Genomic DNA, 17260 nt, shown 5'->3' with positions numbered 1-17260 from the left:
CCAGCACCTCCTTTTGAGTACAAAGGATCATTCTCACGTGTTTCTTCCCTCCTTTCTTTCTTTGTAGTTCCTCCCCAGATCATGAACATCTCCTCAGATATCACGGTGAATGAGGGAAGCAGCGTGACCCTGCTGTGTCTTGCTATCGGCAGACCAGAGCCAACGGTGACATGGAGACACCTGTCTGTCAAGGGTAAGACATTGACCTGCAGGAAGTTTTCAGAGATAGCATATTGAAGGCTTGGTTCTAATTCACAACAGAACTTCAGGAATCAGAGAACAATGCTGTATTGTAACACAGTGATGGAAAAGCAAAGGCCACATATATCAGTCACTGAGGATTCCATTCCAAAAGAAGAATTTACAAAGAAATTTATGGAACTATTTTCTCAGTCCTTTTTACGATTTTAGAAAACATTTGTTTTCCCAACTATGAAGAACAGAGGTGCCATAAGAATAACTTACAACAAAGATCCTAATTTCTCAAGGTGGAGATGCGTGGGTCAGTGGTGGTGTGTCCTTTCTCGAAGTAGAGTGCTAGAACACTAGAATGTGCTTTGAAAACTTGAGTGTTATTGTGCATCCAAGAGAAAAAGCAGCTCCTTGGCCAATACTTTCAGGGCATTTACCCAGAGCCACATCAGTTTGACCTGTACATACATAGTCCTTCCTGAGTAAAGGAAGGATGATGGAAATGGTTAGGTGCACCTGGACATGCCTGCGCTGGGCACTACATCATCGGTATTAAAATATTAGTTATGATCATCTCCACCTTAATGAGAAGGGAACCAAAAAGATAATTGCCGTATTCCCTTGGAACTAAAACTTACTCCAAGTTGAACTTGAAGAGATGGGCAGGGCCACTTGATGTATTTACACTGTCACTAGAAACTATGATTAATTCTAGAAATTATACAAGGAAACAAGTACTCCCTCAGGCATTAGAAAATCCAAACATGAAAGTCAGTGGATAGGACAAAGCTTGCCTGTGTGTGATGTAGAAATAATATAGATCCAGAAGAAAACACAGAAATAAATCTTAGTAAACTTGAGATAGAAAAAAAATTTGCTATGACACGAAAAGCTCTAACCATAACAGAAAAAAATCGATAAATTTGGCTTTGCATTATTTTTCTATGGCTGCCGAAGCAAAGTACCACAAACTGCACGGCTTAAACAACCGAAATGTGTTTTCTCACAGTTCTGGAGGCCAGATGTTCACAGTGAAGACATAGGCAGGGTCGGTTCCTTCTGGGCTGTGAGGGCAAATCTGTTCCAGCCTCTCCCCAGATTCAGGGTGTTTGCTGGCCAGCCTTGGTGTTTCTTGGCTCGTACAGGCATCACCCTAATCTCTGCCTCATCTTCACTTGGCCTTCTCCCTGTGTGCATCTCACTGTGTCAAATTCTCCATTTTTGTAAGGATACCGAACATATTGGATTAGGGCCCACACTAATGACCTCATCTTAACTTGATTACCTTCTTAAAGAGCCTGTGTGCAAATAAGGTCACATTCTGAGGCACTGGAAGTTAGCACTTCCAGGTTTCTTCTTTGGACGGGATGTCCTTCAAGCCATAACAGGCTTCATCAAAATTAAAATCACCATCAAGAATAAATTTTAAAAAGCCACAGACTGGAAGAAAATATTTGCCATAATTATGTCTGATAAAGAATTTATATTGGGACTATATGAAGAATTCTTACAACATAATTCTGATAACCCACCTTACCTTGAAATGAACAAAAAGTTTGTTCACAATTCACAAAAGAAGATATATGAATAAAAAATAAAGTCATGAAAATATGCTCAATATCTTTATCACAGAAATGAAAATTAAACTGTAATGAAATACCACTACACAACTACTAGAATGACAAAAATTCAAAAGACTGACAATATCAGGTGTTGGTGAGGATGTGGAGCAACTGACACCCTTATACATTAACTCTGGCACTGTGAATTGGTATAAAAGCATTATTCAAAACAGTTTGGCACTTAAAGTTAAACATACACCTAGCATATGACCCAGCAATTCCACTCCTCAATATTTACCAAATATAAATGAAAACATGTCCACAAATATGCATAGTACACAACTGTTCCTAGTGGCTTCATTTATAATAGCCTTAAACTAAAACAACCCAAATAACCATCAAAAGGTAAATAGATAAATTGTGATATATTAAAACAGACGAGTTCTCTGCAATTAAAAGGAACAAACCATTGACCCACATTAGCAAAATGGATGAATCTCAAAAACATTACACTGAGCAAAAGAAACAAGACACAAAAGAAACAAGACACAAACAAATACCTACTGTATGACTTTAAAGGGGAGGAAGAATATTCCTCTCCCCTCTAGGTCCTGATGGCTGGTCTAAGATTTAAGTTGACATGAGACAGAATAAGGGGAAAAAATCAGCAACGTTTGTTAACATGTATACATGGTAGAAACCCAGCAAAGCTGAGGAAGGCGCCAGGATGTCTGAAGCCACCACCTTAAATTCCATCTTCAGCTAAAGATAAAGGGAAGGTTGGGAGTAGTAGGTGGAGACTTCAGAGGGGAGGAAGGCAATTCACTTGGAAATGGAAAAGAAAATGTTTGGTAAACAAATGGTTGCTGGGCCATCTATAGATAATACGACCAGAGAGAAAACTTTGATAAAAAAGAGCCTAGCCAGGTCCCTCCCAGTGTATGGCCATCGCTCCTTCCTGGGACAGCCTTGTATTTTAAATTCTTTTTGGCAGTTAGGGAAAAGGTCAAAATTTCTTTTTGAGTCTTTTGTTCTTGAAAATAATCAAGCCAAGGAGACACATTTTGGGGTGACAAATTCTGATCCCCCACAATTTCGTTTACATGAAATTCTAGAACAGACAAAACTAATCTATAGTGACTGAAATCAAGTCAGTGGTTACCGAGGGTAGGGATTTTGGGAGACTTGACTGCAAAGCGCCACAAGAGAATTTGTGGAGGTGATGGAGATGCAGTACGTCTTGAGTGGGGTGGCGGTTACACTGCTGTGTAAGTTAGTCAAAATAACCAAACTGTGCACTAAAAACAGGTGAACTCACTGTACGTAAATTAAATCTCAATAAAATTTGAAAATATACATACAGAGATGTAGGAAATAATGACCTGGGATTTTCCCACTAATTTGAAATTAATTATGTGAGCCGCACTTACTAAATGAGAGACTGGATTTGTTACTAGGAGCATTATTTAAGCTCTCACTATCTCATTTCCTCCATGTAAATTGAGAATACATATTTCAGCCCCTGCCTTCTTATAAGGAAAGATAATGCTAATAAATCTGCTGAACTTTCTTTGTATAAAGACCTCAGATATTGAAATCCAAAATGTCAATATTATAAAGTAATATTAACGAGAATATTAAAATAATGCGCATAAGGGACATCACAAAGCTCGACTTTAATATAAACACAGCAATAGCTTGTGCTCCCAAAGACAGAAGCCCCATGGGAATTTTGCTTAAAGTCAGGGAGAATTTTGAATTTACATTATATACAAAAAAAAAAGTCTAACCACCAGACCAATTTCTATGTATTTGGTAAAGTTAGATGGCTTTATAAATGCTTGAAATCCCAGAATGCTTTCATTTGATCCTAAATACAAATTCCCTAAGCCTAGAAATCTTTTGAAAGGCATTTTGACTTTGTGGAAGTGTTCTGAAGCAATTCTTTATAATGGTACATTGCTAAGATTTTCCTCTTAAAATAAGGGATATTCATCCATATTGCCAATTTTTTATATAACATCATAGTTGGCAATTCAGCCTCACAAAAGCCCAGACAATCCTAAATGTAAATTATCCCTCCTCCATAAGCCTCCCAGGCTGTGTTCTACTTTCAGGCTGGCTTTTGTTGTTTCACAGCTTTGGCCTTCACACCGCTGTCTTTCATTTCCCCTATTGTCTCTTTCCCCTCTCTCAATGACATTTAAACATTTAAAGGCAAAGCATTGTTTCTCAAGTTTGGAAAACAGTGGCACCTAGAGCATTGGCAAGTTTGAAATTTGCAGTGGCAGGGTGACTACCAATGCTTGTTTTTAGAAGGCTATTCCTTCTCGGTTGGAGTTAAGGAGGCTCTGGAAAGTGTTCTGAAGATTTGGAAGAGCAGCCAATAAAACCTGAGCACCAAAACAGCATTTTTAGAACAATTTACTGGTTACTTCAGCGTGCAAGAATAAGAAAAAAAAGTTTCAATGACGTTTCCTTTGAAATTCCAATAGAATTACATTGGAGAATTTAGCTCACTGGACAGCTGTGTTCCAAAAATGCTAACACAATGTTCAAAATCTGTTCTTTAAATTTAGGGATCTATACAACAGAAATGAATAAATAAGCTTTCATTTAGAAAAATAATGTTTTAATGAGGAGATTATTAAAGATTATAGTGGTAATGCTTGTGGTTTAAAATGACAGACCAAGCGCATGCCGCAAATCTCTAGAAATTGTAGAAAAGAGGTAAAGACTAATGAGTCAATGAATCTATTATCACACATAATAATAGTAAGCTTTTATGTTCCAGAAACTATGAGGAATCTGTGAAATACAAAAAAGGAAGTAGATGTAATGAAGGGAAAAAACTACCGCTCAAAATGCAGGAGTATGATATACCTGAAATGGTAGACATTGGAAAAGGGAAGGCCTTTAGGTCACGGGGCCCTGGTGAAGGGCTAACCCGAGTTGGGCTGAGGGGAGGGAAGACAGGAGGGTCCTGGTAACATTTGCCAGTTTCCACGGCGTAAATATTCCCATCGTTGCCACTTTTCTGGGAGACCCTTTGAAGTCACTTTGGTTTTGCGGCTCATTTTCACTTAAAAATAAACAAACCCCAAACAAGTCCTTCTTATGAAAGTAGGGTGAAAGTTTTGAAAAACATCACCGAGATTCCAGACGTGGATCTACAGAACCCCCAGCGTTCCTGGTCTCCAGATGAGAGATCTGCAGCTGCAGACCTCCAGACTTCTGCAATTTCCTTTGCAGCGTTGACAAATGTGCCAGAGTTCCCAGAAACTAGGCATTCCCAGAGGACATCTGCCTCATTTCCGAGGAAAGCGGGAGATTTTTACAGGATCATGATTATTAAGTACTGTGAACATCTCCAAGAAAAGTGCTGTGGAAACCTACATTCGAGGGTTCTGCGATTGACGTGCAAACCACTGAGCATTTGACCATGTGTTTATTCTTTAGCTTTAGATTTAAAAAGTTATATTTAATTTATTTTCAGTGGCAGATAATGGATTTTTTTTAAAAATATATATATATTCATATGGACTTGCTAGAGGATATAGGACTTGTTTAACATCCTTCGGACACATAGAAATCTGTACTGAGTAACCTACAGCTTAGGAACTGGGATAATGATGGAATCACAAGACACTGCCTCAAAGAATTTTCCACTGAAAAGAGTGGAAGAGAGGAGACAGTATGGGCTCTTGTGTTCTAAGGAGGATTGTCTTTCCCTCTTACGAAGCCATAGTAATGTGCTATAATGCTTTACACACCTGGCCCCATTTCTAGTGACACATTTGGAAAGGCCAGATGTTTGGGGAAACTAATAAAGCCTTCTTCTTTGTTTCTTCTCCATGGAAATTTTAAGATGACAGCTATTCACCTGTGAGTGAGTCGCTCCTACAATCTACTCATATACAGTAATACCTCAGGGAGCAAGTGAATGAGTTATTTCACAGAAGTGAATTTTCCAGGTAACTGAAGCTGACTCCTTTATGCATTGACTTGAGTCATTTTTAATGAAAGCTTTTAAAAATGTATTACGTTCTCCTCTGTTTCCTTGAGTGTAGTGAATGCCATTTAGCCTCATCTTTGTAATGTACTATCAACATCATACATATTAATTGTTTCTATCTCAGCATTTGGGGACTGGGATAACTAGGAATATAGCCCTAATTTTATTGTTATGTCTGTTTTTTATAGTTCCTCTACTTTTCCTTCCTTCTCTCCAATCAGACTATTAACTGTCAGCGTACCTGCCTCTTAGCAGCCACATTTCTTCTGATTATTTGCTTCTAATTTCTTGTGAGCTAGAATTCATGTAGCCAAGTTGATTACTCCTGAATAAGAACGTAGAGGTAGGAGGGAAATTTCTCTCAGGAAAGGGCATGTGCTTCCATGAATGTGATAAATGGTGCTGATGGCAGCTGTTTGGGGGAAAAGAATGTTTGGCTTTGTTCTAGATATATGAGCTTGCCCAGATGAGCGAATTCCATGTAAGCCAAGAGAGCTAATACTCGCAAGGTCATTGTCCCTGGTTCTCTCCTGGGTGAGCAGTTCTTTCCATCTTCTATTCACTCTGCTAGATGTGGAGGTCATGAAGTCTACTGATCCAAGACTGTTTTCACTACAGCTCTTATTTTTCATGCTGGAAATTCCTGAGAAGCAAGACTTAAAAGAAATTACCAAGTCCTTAGCATTCCAAATAAAAGAAGCACTAGCCTGCACTCATGTGTAGGTGTGACTTTCGTTTGGCTGGAAGTGTTCACTCTCAGACAGAACATGGACTTCAGATTCTCATAGACCTAAGATTGAAATCTGGTCTGAGCAGTTAGCGATCTGAGTGACTTTGCAAGAGTCACGTCATCTCTCTGCTCTTCACTCTCCTACACTGCAAAATGCAACTATTTATGCCAACTTCATCAGATTATTTTAAGGATCAAAAGAGAAATGAATGAAAGGCATGTAATTGTGCTGGACACATATAAGGCGCCCAACAGTTCTTTCTAATTTGCTGTTGTGCCATGTTTTTATTTAAATTACTGCTCAGAATCTTTGTAGCTTACAATTAGCCTGGAAACTGGTTATGATCGCATTATGACGAGTGCTTACTGTGTGTCAAGCCCTGTTATACACTTTACCTGTTTTGACTAATTTAATGCCCCCACAGTCCTGAGAGAAAAGTGCTAATATTTATTATTATGCCTTTATTATTATTTATTATTGTGCCTATTCCTTCCTCTGTCTTTGTCTCTTATTCGTTGATAGTCTTGGCTCATTCATTGGTGATTCAGCATCACTTTGCTCCACCTAAAAATTTGGAATGACAAAGCAGTTTTATTTGTAATAGCTAAACTTAGAAATGGCCCAAATGTCCTTCAACGTGTGAATGGTTAGACAAACTATGGTAAATCCACATGTGACGTGTTATTTAGCAATAAAAAAGAATGAACTCAAAATTCATCCAAAAACTTGGATGGACCTTAGGGCGTTGTACCAAATGAAAAGAGTCAATCTCAAAAGGTTGCATACTGGGTGATTCCACTTTTATAACATTCTCAAAATGGCAAAATTAAAAGATACACAACAGGGGCCAGCCTGGTGGCATAGTGGCTAAGTTTACATTCTCTGCTTTGGCAGCCCAGGGTTTGTGAGTTCAGATCCCAAGCGCAGACCTACACACTGCTCATCAAGCCATGCTGTGGCAGCATTCCACAAACAAAACAGAGGAAGATTGGCACAGATGTTAGCTCAGCAATGACATTCCTCAAGAAAAAACAGGAAGAGTGGCAACACATGTTAGCTCAGGGCCAATCTTCCTTACCAAAAAAAGAAGAAAAAGATACACAACAGATCAGTGGTTGCCAGAGACTGAGGCAGAGGAGGAAGAGGAGCAGCACGAGGGAGTTGCTTTGCAGTGGCGGGACGGTTCTGTATCTTGATTGTTTTGGTAGTTATATAAATCTATTTGAATGATGAAATGTCACAGAATTATACACAAAGGCATAAAAACTGAGTACATGCAAAAGCTGGTGAAATCTAAGTAAGTTCCGTGCTACAGTTAATTGCACTGCGCCCATGTCAGTAACCTGGTTTTGATAATGTTCTTTAGTTATACAAGATGCCGCCCCTGGAGGCGTTGGTGATGAGCACATGGGATCTCCCTCTACTAGTTTTGCAGCTTCTTATGAGTCAATAATTATTTCAAAATAAAAAGTCAAAACAATAAGAATGATAAGCAAAATGAACCTGTAGTTTCCACTAATAACATGCCTATATAGGAGTTCATTTATAAAGCATTTTCACGTGCATTATGTCAAGTGAATTTGTAGCAACTCTCTCAAATGGGTCAGAGAAGGAATATTCTGCCTATTTTCACAAGTGAGGAAACAGACTTAGAAAGGTTAATGGCCAATGACCCACAGCTAACTAAAGTGGTGATCTATGAAAGGATCCTACGTTCTGTGTTTCAAGTCTAGAGCTCTTTATCCTATACAAAGATGGCTCCTGTGACTTGAGGCTGGCACAGGTACAGTATAAAATAATATATTTTATCAAGTTCTGCTTGTTATCTGGGGCACCCAAGGGTCCTCACTCGCTTTGAGCATCACCCAGGCTTTTATATTTCCCTAACTTCACACTTACCTTCCTGTGTCTAAGCACGTTCCAGCTACCACCCAGCATTGTTCTATGAAAAGTACAACCTCGAGATGAAGACCACATTCATGCCATTGTCTACTGTAGGTCCCCGTTGTTTCTCTGCTTCAATTAAAATAAGCCTGCTGAGACCTACCAACTCATTTCTCTTCTGAGCCATCCAGGATCCCAGCCACTAATAGGCATTGCCCGTTGGTTGACCTGCCGCATCATCCAGTCGTGCTACTACTTCTTTGTCTCTCTCCAAGGCAGCTAGGATCCTTGTTTCTAATCTGAAGTTGTGGTTAGAGTCTAATTAATCCCCAGAGTGTGAGGAAGAGGTGTCTGAGATGAGAAATCAAGGTTATACATATCTTGCACAGTGGAACAGTTATGGGCAAACAAGCTGTTCCTCTCACATTTTTGCAAAGCAAATTTATGTTCACTAACTTTGGTTCTTGTTGTAAATGAGAAGTGTGTGATGGTCTAGCAGTGCGCTTTTCGCCATATGGGTACCCATATGTTTTCCCCTTTGCTTGCGTACATTTTCGCTTTGGCATGCACATATGCCTGTATTTTTGCAACTTAACAATATTAAAACTAATCCCATTTATGCTCCTTTTGGGTGAGTTGATTGAGTCATAAATTCCTGAGAATCTCTTCCTTGGGAGGCTGAAGTTCTTTTGTGTGAGCAGGGGAAGGGCAGAGCAAGCCATCCTGGCAGACATGCAGGCAGCCAGCATCATTGTGTCACTGATGTAGCTGATGGCCCTGACCCTCCATCTAAAGACAGGGAATCTAACCTGGAACACTAGAAAGTATGCATCGCAATGCCTTGATAGTGTCCCTCTCTCTTCCTCCCAGGGGGTGTCCTCGCTAAGAAATAGGTAGTAACTTCCTAGGTTCTCCTCCTAAGGGCCCAGGTGACCCAGGTCACCTTAAAGCAAACAGTCACGCTGTCTTGAGGTGCAGTTCTTGATATGTGCCTGTACTTATGCTACTCAGACTCTTCACACTGAGCTGAGAAACTGTGTGTCAGACATGGGGCAGCTGGAAATTAGACTTGCACTGAAGTAATGCTTTGCGTCTTCACTGGGCTTTTTAAATTATAAACATAAAAACGGATACTAACACATATCATACCAAGTGAAAAGCCCAACTAACTCAAATGTAAAATTGGAATTGGAAATGCTGCCTGATGTCTGTTGTAAGGCCATCTGTCTGCATTTTTATCTCTTCTGCATTCATTCATTCATGTGATGCATTAAGAATATTTGCTTGCCCCTATAGCAACAAGGGTGTGTAAAAACAGACATGATTCCTGCCCTTGTGGACCTTATGGTCTAGTCAGGGGGATAGTCATTCATTAGATTATTAAGAATATGTAGTTTCAGAGTGTGGTAACTGCTATGAGATGGGCAACAGGGAAGTGTGAGCTAGTCTAAGGTAAGTCTTTCCCGAGGTAGTGATGCTTAAGCTGACATATGAAGATGAATAGAAGTTAAGGGGGATTGGGATATCTGCATGTATTGGGCTGGGCTATGTGGAAACCTTCCAGGTGAGGGGGAACAGCATGTGCAAATGTCCTGAGTTAAGAGGAAGTGTGGCCATTCAGGAAACAAAGAACTGTCTTGAATGTGTAGAAAGCAGGAGAGACAATGGGCAGAGATGGAGTAGTCAGGGGCCAGATTGCACAGAGCCCTTTAAAGAGTTTGGTCTTTATTCTAAGAGCACTAGAAAATACACAGAAAGTTGCAAGTAAGAGAGCTTGGAAATAAGATGTTCATATGTCTGGACTTAACTAGAACATCTCATTTCTGATCTACTCATTCTCTATGTAAATCTGGCAAATCACTAGACCTCTGTCTCAATTTTCCCATCTCTAAGCCAGAAAAGAGTTAGAAATAATACGCTCTCATTATGGAGGAAAGCAGAATGGAATTTGATAGTATCTATTCCAAATACTTTTTAGATCATAATATAGGAATGGATATTAACATGTATCATAGCAAGTGAAAAGCCCAACTAACTCAAAAGTAAAATTAGAATTGGAAAAGCATCCAGTGCTGCCTGCCGTCTGTTGTAAAGCCTTCTCTATGCAATTGCTGTATCAAATTATGCTATTGAAATCAGTCGGACACTGAAAAAATTGAGACCAGCTTTACAAGTACTGTAGATCTAACTGGCCTCAGCAGTGGGTCCACAGTGACTCTTGCTGCTGAACAAAAATCATAGGCTTCAATAGAAAATAATAAGCAGTCTGGTTCCACACTAACATCCTGCAGCCACCTCTGGAGATAATGGACTTTAAATTAGACACCAAGCTCCTTCATCTGGCCAGATGTTGAAGGAACCTCAGAGAATTTGGTCTCTTCCCCACCTCCTGGACACGCACCCTTGATGGCAGAATTAAAGGAGCTTCAGGGCCAGCCTTGTGCACCTGTGGTCCTTGGTATTCCTTTTTCACAGCCATTTACATCTCTTTCTAAAAACCTCTACATTTCTAGGGCAAAGTGCCTATAAATCACCTTTTCTTGCTCAAGCTATTTTAAATTGGGTTTCTATCACTTAGAGTCAAAGTAGATCTGATTAAATTCACCATGTGCTGTCTAAGGCAGCATGTAACCAAGGTAAACTGAGCACAGTCCCTGCTCTAAGCCTTGACCGGGCTGGGGGAGAGACACGCAAACAGCACATTGCCCCACAGTGTGGTTGGGGCTGCACCACCTCTAAGAAAGCCGCTTTCATATACAAAAGAGACAGGGAGGGGGCTTCCTGGGGCCCTGATGAACTCTTCAAGGCCACTGTCCACCACGGGTTGGAGAAGACCCTGGGACTTGACTAAGAAGCTCTGAATAGGTTGCTGAGGGGATTGCACATCTAAATCAGCTGGAATCAGGCTGAGACAGACACATGCTCTCTGGCTCTGAGTTATACAGCAATCAACACCAGGAGGTCATCACCACCTCAGTACATCCAAGCGCACAGCATTCATTCAGGCGTCGTAGGGTATGATAAGGCTCCTTATCGTACTGAGTGACATAGAACAGCCTCTGTTGTTGTTGAGCACTCACTACTCTGGGAGCAAACATGTGTTTTGTCTTAATTAATTGACTCCCTAATTCACTAACTCACCAGCCAGAGGTGAGCCCTCGCCCCTCCTTATACTTAGGCCATTTGAGAGCAGATACTGGGCTTAGGATTTATGATGTTCTCTAGCACCCAGCACAATGTCTTCCATTCCAAAGGTGATCAGAAAATACCTATTGAAGGAATGCATGCTTATCTATCAATCCTATACTGATCCTATAGAAAGTTGGAGGAAAAGAAAGGAGAAGACAGTAGAATCTGCCTAGACCAATCCCCAGATCTAGGAAGCACTATCTGGACGGTAAAGGGAATTTTGACATACAGAGTGAAGGCTGTTTGAGAAGGCACTTAAGTTTGATCTGCTTTGGATGTTGCAGGAGCTTACAGTCTTATTTCTACAGTGCCTTCCTTCCCTCTTCCTCACCGTCTCTCCTAGTTCATCCTGCTCTAAAAATTGTATGCTGTACTAAGTACCAGGTAGTCTTGTTACTGAACCAAAGTGGGTTCATTCACTTCCTGGTGAGTTAAAATCAGACTCTCCACCAGAAGGAGTTGTCACACAAAGTAGGGTTTATTTGCAGCAAATCGGAGACCCCATGGAATCATTTCCAAAGTCGTGGTTCTCCCCAAGCGTGGGACAGCAGGGGCCTTCTATTTTTGGTGAAGAATGAATATTAAAAAGGGAGAGGTGGGTATTCACTATCGCATGCTCAGTTGGAGAATGTGCTTCTGGATACATCGCAGGTTACGGTAATAAGGCCTAAGCTCTTCCCAGAGTTGAGATCTTAGCATTAAAAATGAGGCAAAGGTCATCGCTTGGGCACCTTTTGGCCCATCTGCACAGGTGTAGCTCACGTGGTGGGGTTTGAATTGGTTCAGGGTGGTTGGTGATTGCATCTCTTAACATAACAAAAAAGAAAAAAAACAATTTAGGGAAACAGTTAAATGCTTCCAAACCTCCCTTGAGTTCTTGGGGCAATTAGTCAGTGACAGTCTCACTGCTGAAGTTTTATTTACATCACTTTTTTTAACCCAATAGTGAGGCTCCCAGCAGCCTAGGTCTCCAGATGATGGTGATCATAATCTGGAAGGCATTCTTCAGTTCCTGACCAACCACGTCCCTGTGGAAAACCCATGACTTGTGCTGGAAAACTCATTGATGCCAAGAGTTGGGGTGACTTGCCTCAACACATACAGTTTGGTTTCAACAAATTGCAAGCATGCTTTTAGCATCTTACACTCATGAATTTGTCTGTGTGACACCACAATTTCACCTTCCATCTCTGCAGGCTCTTTTCTTCCCGTCTTCTTCCTCAGAGCACCTGCCATCAGAGGCTTCTGACTGTGCTGGGCCTCAGCTCCAACGTGACTGAGGTTGAGGTTCGACTCTAGAAATGGTGGAAGTGGGGGGATATTCTTTCCTCCCCACTTTAAAGGTAGTGACCGTGCTTAGTTAGGTGTCTCTATTCACATGAGATTCAGAGGAGGGAGGGAAGGGAGAAGGAAGGAGACAGTTGCCTGGAGGATTTTAATTGGAGTGGGGCCCTCCCGTCTGACAAATGTTCCAGCCTCTGAGAGGGAGCCTCCACTGGACTAAATAGGATCAAGAGGAACTGATCTCATTAAGTAAAAATAGTTGATTGTGACTTTGTATCCGGGCTTCACAGCTGGAGGCTGCGATTGACTCACACAAACAAGACCTGGAGTTGCGTGCTGAGGTGAGGGAATTTGATCTCTCCCTGGACACCGAAGCATCGCCCAGGGGACCCCACTCTGTTTCTCTCCTGGCAGCCTGCAAAGCCTCAGCAGTCAAACGAGGCCCTTTCTGGCTTTTCTCTCTGTTTTTCCTTTTTTTTCCCATTCTCCTTATTTTTTCTCAAGCTGTCAACAGTTTCCCCACTCCAGAATCACTTCTTGGTGAGAGTAACCCCCCTGCAGTGCTGGAAATGGTTTGTTTTTAATGACACGCTGGATGATTTTGCTTCGTAAGAGAAAGGTTGAGTAAAGTAACTGATATAATCTGAACCACCATCCTCTGCTTCCCTGATTCTCTTCCTTTCCCCGCAAGCCTTGCTCGCTCGCCTCCGCTCTGCGCACCACTGCAGTCATAAATACCTTCCTCTCGGCCTCTCGAGGGCCTCCTCCTTCTCTGCTGAGCCTATGCTTATTTGTCCCTGCACAATTGGAACTGGACGCAGTAATTACATCTGGGGAATTGCAGCAAAAGGGTTTGTGTCCCTTATGGGCAGTAAGGATGCTGTCAGCACTGCTAATGAAGAAATGAGCCTTTTTTCAGCGTGTCGTGGGGCTGCAGGGAGCTCTGGGACATCACATGGCAAGATATTTGGAGCTTCATCTTCCTGTCCCCTAACCCATTCCTTCTCCCCCTTGCCCAGCACCCTCGTCTTATTGTCTTACTCCTAACTCAGCTCCAAGCTTCCCTTACCACTCCAGATGTCTTTTCAGCAGCATTTCCTGTCCCAGAGGGCATGAAAACAACTGGACCAAAGGCAGTTTGGCCATAACACTTTGAGTCATCTTTTAAGAATCTCCTGATTTTCCTAGCACCTCTGGTTGTGCCTAAGTTGTGATCTACCTAGAAGCCTCAGGTGCCACGCCTAGCTGGAGTTACACTCCTGAAAGCACAGGCCCTCCAGTTCCCAGCAAAAATCCAAAAAGAAGACAGGGAGGTGGCGTCTGTGCTGATGCATCTGGCTGGACCGCATGTCTCTCTCCTGGTGTTCGGACTCAGATCGCCTGCCCTGCGCACTCACGCCTCGCTTGCCTCCTCTCTTAAGACCTATGGATCCTTCAAGCTTTGTCCCACTAGACTCCCCCATAGCTCTTTCTGATCCTTGTTACCTGCCAAGCCTTTCATCCTCATTGGACTCCCTGGACTTCTCAAAACACTGCAATGACGTTGTCATCATTGTCACCATCATTAGCCCCCAAATCATCTCTGAAATTTATTGACTTGTCACTTTGACTTAATCTCATTTGGTATTCACAAAGGTCTTCTGTCAAAATACAAACAGAAAAATAAAATAAAATGAGGTAACAGAAGATAAAAATAAAATAAAATAAAAACAATGAATACAATAAAGATAGGGACTAGCACACACATTTTACAGTGGAAAAAACAGGCCTTGGCTAGTTACACCGATTACAGTTGGAAACAACATCCTTTCGGTTACTTATTCAAGCACTTGTTCAGTCATTCAGGAAAGAGTGAGTGAGTGCCTGCCACGTGTCAGCTACTGTGCTTGACCCTGGCCATCAAAAGGTAAGTAACATTATGCTTTTCCTCAGGGAGCTCACATTTAGTGAGAGACACAGGCAGAGTAACATAATTATAGCACAGTGTGGGAGGTGCATTAGTAATACATTAGGAATATTCTGCATTCACAAGAGAGGATCATTACTCCAACTGGGAATTATGGGAGAATCAAGGAGGGCTTCCTGGAAGAGGCAACTACTCATATGAATCTTAAAAATTGATTCAGAGTTAGCCAAAGGAAAGGGAACAACATGAGTGAGATAAAGGAGAAGAGGAATCTCTCAGGCAATGGGGACAGCAAGATGAAAGACATAGAAATGAGAAATAGCATGGCAGAATTGGAAATATATAAGCAGTTTAGTGTTGCTGGAGCATAAAGGGTGAAACTCTTGTACCCAAATAAAATTGTTGGACGAATTGTAGCTGGTCCAACTATGACACTGCATTATAGGGAAGTAGGTTTGCTCACACTCGCCAAGAAAACAAAGGTATTTTAACGTAAGCTAAATCTTTAACAAAATCTTCCAAAGCGGCCCCCACATGTGTTGCATAACACAATAGTAAAATAGTTGGATAATTACCATCTTTTCTCCATATTTCACTCCATGCAAACTTCAGGTGATCCAGATCTCTGCTTTCTCTCCTAAACGATCTATCTGGTCTTTTCTTTCAGTAGTAAGTTTCTTAGCTTTCTGGGGTGAACCAGTTTAGCCTCTTAATTTCCTCACTCTGCAGGTCTGCTCCGTGTCTTGAACAACATAAAACCTAAGAACAAGAAAACATCTATCCTCTGTTGTAAATTTCTTTTGTCCTCGTGAATCTGATGTGACATGAGGCTTAGGTAGTATATGGGAAGCAAATCGTGAGCTGCTAGGTAGACAGCGAGTTGAAGATAAGAACATACGCTTTTTATAAAATCAATTTTTGCGTGATCATGATCTACATAAAATAAGATGCACCCATTTTAAGTGTAGGCTGGTGAGGCTTTTTCCCCCAGTTTTATTGAGATATAATTGACATACAGCACTGTGTAAGTTGAAGGTGTACAACCTAATGACTTGATATACATATACTGCAAAATGATCATCATAAAAAGTTTAGTTAACATCCATCACCTCATATAGTTATAAAAATAATTTTTTTCCTTGTAATGAGAACTTTCAGGATTTACTCTCTTAGCAACTTTCAAATACACCATAGGGCAGTATTAACTCTTGTCACCATGTTGTACATTGCATCCTTAGTGCTTAGTTATCTTGTAACTAGAAGTTGATACCTTTTGACCATCTTCACCCGGGTCTCCCACCCCACCTGCCTCTGGTAACTACAAACCTAGTGTCTCTTTCTATGAGTTTTGATTTTTCAGATTCCACATGTAAGTGACAGCATGCAGTATTTCTTTCTCTTTCTGACTTCTTTCACTTAGCATAATGCCCCCAAAGTCCATCCATGATTGATGAGTTTTGATAAATTTATACACCTTTACAATCACCCTAATTAAGATACAGCACATTAGCATATTACCATCAGTTCAACAAGTTCCCTTATTTTCATTCCCAAACCTTATCCCCACCCCCAACTTGAGACAAATGCTGATCTGTTTTCTGCTACTATATACTAGAATTTTTTCTAGACTTTCATACACGTATACACAACACACTTATGCTCTAGAAAATATATAAAATTTATATAGTCTTAGAATATTCACCTTTTGTTTCTGGCTTTCACTCAGATTTTGAGCTTCATTTATGATGCTATATGTAATTCTTTCCTTTTTATTGCTGAGTGGTATTCCATTACATCAATATACCAATACTTCTTTACTCATTTGCCAATTATTTCTACTTTTTGATTATTATGAGTATAGCTTTATGAACATTTGTGTAGAAATCTTCTCAGGGACATATGTTTTCATTTCTCTTGGGTAAATACTTGGGGGTAGAATTGGTGAGTCATATAGTAAGTTGATATTTAACTTTAGAAGAAACTGCCAAACTGTTTTCCAAAGTGATTGTACCATTTGACATTTCTATCACTATTGTATAAGCATTACAGTTGTTACACAGGCTTGCTAACATATGATATTCTGTCTTTTAAATGTTATCTCTTCTAATAGGTGTATAGGGTAAAACAAATTCTGGTTTTATGTTGCATTTCTCTGATGATTAATGATGTTGAGAATCTTTTCCTGTGCTTTCTGGCCATTTCTATATCTTCTTTTGCGAGGTGTTGGTTAAAATCTTTGACTATGCTTAATTGGGTTGTTTATCTTCTAATTATTGTGTTGTAATAGTTATTAACATATTCTCCATGCAAGTCCTTTGTCATATATATGTATCGAGAATGCTTTCTCTCAGCCTGTCTGGCCTTCTCATTGTCCTAATGATGCTTCTCAGAGAGGCCAAAGTTTTTAATTTGGGTGAAGTTCGATTCATTAATATTTTATTTTAAAGATCTGGTTTTTTGTGTCTTACCTAAAAAATAGGATGTAACCCAAGGTTCC

The 17260-nt window shown here is 40.6% G+C and overlaps 1 protein-coding gene across 12 annotated transcripts in view; it reads left to right on the top strand.

Moving 5' to 3' along the window:
• The window catches only part of OPCML (opioid binding protein/cell adhesion molecule like), a 1020156-nt gene that overhangs the window by 907584 nt on the left and 95312 nt on the right, over positions 1 to 17260 (top strand). For all 12 annotated transcript variants that reach the window (XM_070623491.1, XM_070623488.1, XM_070623490.1 and 9 more), the window contains one exon: positions 68 to 193. In XM_070623491.1, coding sequence (XP_070479592.1) covers positions 68 to 193 — 126 coding nt within the window. The remainder of the gene's footprint in view (positions 1 to 67; positions 194 to 17260) is intronic.

The sequence above is a fragment of the Equus przewalskii genome, chromosome 6, assembly GCF_037783145.1.
Source record: "Equus przewalskii isolate Varuska chromosome 6, EquPr2, whole genome shotgun sequence".
NCBI classification, from domain to species: domain Eukaryota; kingdom Metazoa; phylum Chordata; class Mammalia; order Perissodactyla; family Equidae; genus Equus; species Equus przewalskii.
Note: the sequence above shows the minus strand (reverse complement) of the source record. Positions and strands in the feature narration are given on the sequence as shown.